The sequence below is a fragment of the Sceloporus undulatus genome, chromosome 3 (genome assembly GCF_019175285.1).
Source record: "Sceloporus undulatus isolate JIND9_A2432 ecotype Alabama chromosome 3, SceUnd_v1.1, whole genome shotgun sequence".
NCBI classification, from domain to species: domain Eukaryota; kingdom Metazoa; phylum Chordata; class Lepidosauria; order Squamata; family Phrynosomatidae; genus Sceloporus; species Sceloporus undulatus.
In genome coordinates this window covers 209,830,664-209,836,533 of record NC_056524.1, presented here as the reverse complement: position 1 = coordinate 209,836,533, position 5,870 = coordinate 209,830,664, and the positions used below count along the sequence as shown (strand labels likewise).

General features: G+C 47.6%; 2 protein-coding genes across 3 annotated transcripts in view; one reads left to right on the top strand and one right to left on the bottom strand.

Annotated features, from left to right (window-relative positions):
• The window catches only part of ACTR1A (actin related protein 1A), a 515,484-nt gene extending 510,933 nt beyond the window's left edge, over nt 1–4,551 (bottom strand). The window contains exon 1 of the mRNA XM_042457637.1: nt 4,431–4,551. Coding sequence (XP_042313571.1) covers nt 4,431–4,478 — 48 coding nt within the window. The 5' untranslated portion in view covers nt 4,479–4,551. The remainder of the gene's footprint in view (nt 1–4,430) is intronic.
• Nucleotides 1–5,870, top strand: part of WBP1L (WW domain binding protein 1 like) — an 88,144-nt gene that overhangs the window by 14,344 nt on the left and 67,930 nt on the right. The gene's annotated exons all lie outside the window — the stretch shown is intronic.

Sequence of the window (5,870 nt, the reverse complement as noted above, 5' to 3'; positions counted from 1 at the left end):
GCGGGGAGGCTGCAGGGAGGCGGCACTCTTGGGCCAGCCCGCCACCCCCGCCTCCCTGCAGCCTCCTCGCCTCCTTCCTGGTCTCCGCGGGGGCCAAGAGGAGGCGAAGCCCGGCCATCGCCACCAGCTCCTCGCCTCCTTCCTGTCCCACGGGGCAGGAACAAGGCGAGGACCTGGCGACGCCACCGGCTCCTCACCTCTTCCTGGTCCCCGCGGGGCAGGAACGAGGCGAGGCCACGGCGAGGCCGGCGGCCTGCTCGCCTCCTTCTGGTCCCGCGGGGCCAGGAACGAGGCGAGGCCGTGGCGATGGCCGGCAGCCTGCTGCCTCTTCCTGGTCCCCGCGGGGGCCAGGAACAAGGCGAGGCCCGATCCGGCCTCCGATCACGGCGAGGCCCGGGGCCCAGGCAGGGAGGGAAAGCCCTTAAGTGGAGGCTTTCCCTCGCCTTGGCTCCGCTCCCTGCCGCGATCGGAGGTAAAATGTTGGAAGAATTTTCAAATGTAGGACACGTTTTTGTGTGTCCTGCATTTGAAAATTTTGTCCTGCATTTTTCCCGGTTTGGAGTCCGGCACTATGGCAACCCTAGTTGGCAGGTTGGGGGCCAAAATTATGGTTTTATATGACCCATGGATAGGTTAGGGTAAATAGGGCATTACAAAGGATCTAAAGGGTGAAGCCAAGGAAAACAATGCCAAAAATAAACAAAATCACAGGAAACTGTTTGTACTACCCGAAAGGCTGGATGGATGACAGAGCAAGGTGGGTCAGTATACCAGGACAGATACACTCTTGCCTTTCACCAGGGGGGGTCCTTTTTTAAATAGTAGTTAAAGGTCAGTACTTACATTCACCCATAGATAGTCAATCTGAGTTTTATTAGGTCTATTTTGTGACTGAAAGCTCTAGACAATACATGAGTATATACAGTAATAAAATTTCTTCTGAATGTGGGCTTCAACCTTCCACCTAAATGTAGCCAGCTTGCATCATTCATATAAGGGAGATTTCAAAGTAGCATTATGTTCAAGGTTCTTTTAATATGCTATAATTTCATATCCCCCTCGCTGCCCTCCTCTTCCTCCGCGCGGCCATGCGCGGTGGAGGAGGAGGAGGGCAGCGAGGCCCCAGGGTTGCCTAGCAACCCCGCTGCAACTGGGCTTTTCCCGGTTTTTGCCGGCACCCGTGCCGTGACCGGACAGGTGCCGCCAAAACCGGGAAAAACCCAGTTGCAACCGGGTTATGGCAACCCTACCCTCAACTTATACCTGAAGTCATTTTATAGTGAAGTATATATAAGACATACCCTTCAATGCAATTCTCAGCTGCTTATTTTCTGCTCCCACCCTCAATTTGAGCTCTAGCCAACTGAGGGCTGGCATATTTGTGCTATCCTCTGCCGCCGGGAATACTCTAACAGTCTAACAGCTTGGGGGAGATGGGAGTTGTTATACCTCCTCTGTACAGGGCAGGTGACTTGAAGGCACATACCCACAGACTGTGGACCTCTACTAATTGTTGGGGAACTTTCTTCTATTCTCTCTTCTCCCCCCCCATTTAAGATCAGTGGATTTCAGCATAAGGATGTTCCACTTCACAAAACACATGGAGTGATAATGGAGATTCCAGCTGTCCTACCTACTGCTGTGAGAAAGTAGTCAGAGCAACTCTTACATAAGGAAAGGCTACATTGCATGATGCTATTTAGCTCAGCCCTCAATTGGCCAGAGCTGGGAGTTCAGCTGCTGCCACTCTACACAATTAATGCAGTTTGATACCACTTTAACCATCCTGGCTCCATCCTTTGGGATCTGTAATTTGTTGTGGCATCAGAGCTCCCTGATAGAGAAGGCTGAATATCTTACAAAACTACAAATCCCAGAATTCCATAGCATTGAGCCACGGAAGTTAAAGGGGTGTCAAACTGCATTACTTTTTGCAGTAGACTAACATTAGATGCACATTAGATGGTGCTGGGGAGAGGGAATAAGCAAGCAGCTGAGTATTGCCTTGAAGGATATATAAGGGGAGTAAGGGGAGACATGAAATTATACATGATGTAGAGAAAATAAATAGCATTTTTCCCAGTGTTTCACAGAGGCTGAGTGGTGGGAGAGTCAGGCTGGAGTTAAAACTGTATAATGCACTGACACTGGATATACTGTAGTGACATCTGCCAGCCTGGATTTAAAAAGGGATGAGATAAATTCAGGGAAGTGAAAAGCACCAACCGCTAATAATCAGAATGGAAATGTATCACTTTCTCACGTTAGTAAGGGGCATGAGGACGGAGGGTGCAGCTGCATGCCTGTCCTGTTGGTGGGACAGCAAAATGCTGAATGAGGCAGGCTTCTTGACTGATCCGATGTAAATTAATTGATTTTGCAATATAGTGGGTAATACTGTGCAGAACAAATGGGGGGGGGGGGAGAGATAGCGAGACAGAAGTAGAATTTACATCTAATGACAACAGATTTATTAAAGATTTTATTTCAGAAATTGAAGTAGGAGTATGGAATACGTTTGAAGTGTGGATTTGGTTTGTAGTACTGTATGTTTCTCTTGAAATATGTAAAATTCTATTAATAATAATAATTACAATAAAGATTTTATTCTTCAGCAGCAATATAACAATATAACCAATAACTGGAACTGGAGAATGTGGAAATTCATTATGGGACATCCTTTCAGCATCGGAGGATCAAAAGGTAAATCCCTCTTTATCACTATCACCAGACAGTACGATCCTATATGTCTACAGATGCATCTACACCAGTGGTCTCCAAACTTGCTCTTTAATGGAATTTGGACTTCAGCTCCCAGAATCCCAGACTCTTGGCCAACATGGATGAGGCTTCTGGGAGCTGAAGTCCAAATTTTCTTATAGGGCACAGTCTGGGGACCACTGGTCTACAATGTAGAACTAATTCAGTCTTTCACCACTTTAAGTGCTGTAGCTCTATCTTATGGAAATCCTGGGATGTGTAGTTTTACAAGGGCATTAGCCTTCTCTGCTATAGAGTGCTGGTGCCTTGCACAACTACAAATCCCAGCATTTCCATAGGATGGTACTATGGCACTTAAAGTGAGGTCAAGATGCATTATTTCTACAGTGTGGACATACTCTACATCTGAAATGTGTTGCTGAATTCAAAATTCCATTAGGCCTAGCCAGCATAGCCAATGGTAACAGATGGCAGAACATTTGAAGAACTAAAGATTCCCAACCTGGGTTTAAATAAGAGCACCAGAAAGCCATTTGTGGAGTATCTACTAAGGGTGCATCTACACTGTAGTAATAATGCAGTTTGACACCACTTTTAAGTGCCATAGCCTCATTCTGTGATCTGTAGTTTTGCAAGGTCCTCAGCCTTCTCCCCCAAAGAGCACTGGTGTGCCTCACGACACTACAAATCCCAGGGATTCTGAAAAACACAGCCATGGGCGGTTAAAACGGTGTCAAACTGCATTATTTCTCACAGTGTAGATGCACCCCCAAGTGTTTTCTCATAAGCAAACATGGGCTGCATCCACACTGGAGAAATAGCCCGGTTTGGCACCGCTTTAACTGCCCTGGTGGCTCAAGCCTATGGAATTCTGGGAACTGGAGTTTGTTGTGGGCTATTATTATTATTATTATTATTAAACTTTATTTCTAAAGCGCTGTAATTATACTAAAAGCATAAGAGCAACAAACTCCAACTCCCAGAATTCCCTAGCCTTGAGACGCCAGGGCACTTAAAGCGGTGCCAACCCGGGTTATTTCTCCAGTGTGGATGCAGCCATGGAAGTACTGCTAAGTACAAAGCAAGACATGTTGGGAAAATGCAGGAAAGGTGCAGAGGTTGGGCCTTCAGAGGGACAGGCCTCGTTGCCAGGCGCAAACCCCGCCCTCTCCTCAGCCAACCAATCAGAATGCACGACGCAAAACTCCAGGGCCAATAAGATTCTCCAAACAACAGCCAAACAGCCAATGACCGTCTAGAGTAGAGGTCCCCAAACTGTCCCCCTTAAGAGAATTTTGAACTTCAGCTCCCAGAAGCCTCAGCCATGTTGGCCAATGGTCTGGGATTATGGGAGCTGAAGTCCTAGATTCCCTTAATGGGAATTACTGGCCTAGGGACGCCAGAGGCCGGCCGAAGGAATCTCGAAAGGCGATTGGCTGAAAGGGGGGAAGTGACAACGGAGGCAGCCAACCAGGAGACGAGGAAGCCCGAAAGGCGTTAAGGACACCGCCCGGTTTCAATCCGCGATTCGTCAGAGCGGCTGAATGACAAGGAAAGCGGCCAATGAGAGCGCGGGTTGGGGGGTCATAGAGAGGGAGAGAAGAAAGAGCAGGTTTGGCGGTTAGGGTGGGGAGCCGAAGTCCCACAGCGGTCAAGGCGGCACTCCACTCCCCCTCCTCCCTCAGAAGTCCCCTCAGGGCTGGACTCACGTTATCAATTACCACCGGCTGGTTCGCGATCACGTCGTAGGACTCCATGGCGAGCGCCCGCGCGCCGCCGCCGCTACCGCCGCCTCAGTCGCTGCCAGGCTCGCGCTAAGCAGCGCACGCGCGGCAGCGACGCCGGGCAAAGCATGCTGGGAAACCGAGTCTCTGAGAGGCAAAAAAGAAAACCCCGCCCATTTTCTGGTCTCAAAGTGACGTAAAAGTGGAAGCCAACGTTTGGCCAACTGTCATAACCGCCCAAAGAGGGCGGGGCGCCTCAGAGTGCAGTCCTCTGAGAGAAAAAATTAGGACGTTACCAAACAAAAGCTCAAAACACGCATAAAAGCATAAATTCGTTTCACATGGTTTATTATTATTACATAGTATGTATATATATATATATATACACACTCAGCTGTATCTTTCTGACAGACTTCATTAAAATGCCTTGTTGGCTTGTGGTATACTGAAAGGACTGCCATCCTCTTCGCCTTTTCCCTCATGTCTTTCTTCAGCTTCTAATCCTGAGGGCAGGAAACTCAAATAATGATGTGAAGTGGAAGGCTTTCATGGCCGGCGGCATCCATAGTTTCTCTGTGGGTTTTTCGGGCTATGTGGCCAATGTTCTAGAAGAGTTGATTCCTGACCTTTCACCAGCATCTCTGGCATCTTCAGAGAAGAACGTGAGGAGGACTCTTATGGAGCGTGGCCACAAAGCCCAAAAAACCCTCCAGAAATCCCTGTGTCAAATAAAGAATTTGTAATCCGCTCTCAAGACCCTTGAGGCACAAAAGCAGGGTATAAATACCTTAAATGGAAAAAAAAGTTAATTAAATGAAGAACTCTGAGCAAGACAAACGCTTAAATTGTACTTGACTGGTAACAAACCCTTGATTCAACCTACATTTAAATTACTCCTTTCATTTGTCCATTGTGCTGAAATTAAGGCGGGAAAACCCTTTCAGCATTTGCATTGTGTCCCCAGCAGCCCATTTCCTAACATGCCTGCTGTCTTTTCACCCTCTGAGAAACAAACCCAATGCAAGCTCAGGCGGCAGGTATTGTCTGCTGCTGTGTGCTTTTTAAGTCATTTTCAATGTATGAGGACCTTATCAAGGGGTTTTCTTGGCAAGATTTGTTCAGAGGAGGTTTGCCATTGCCTTCCCCTCAGGCTGAGAGAGTGTGACTTGTCCAAGGTCGCCCAGTGGGTTTCATGGCCAAGCGGGGAATTGAACCCTGGTCTCCAGAGTTATAGTCTAATGCTCAAACCACTAGGCCACACTAATATCTACCATTTTTCTTGAAGGTCCTACATTTTGCAGTAACTGCAAAAGTTGAGGACAAGGCAAGATTCAAGAAAATTCAAGATTCAAGAAGATTCAAGAAAATTGTAGGGACATACTAAAAAGAAATGACAGTACTTGCCCATCGACAATCATTGGAGAA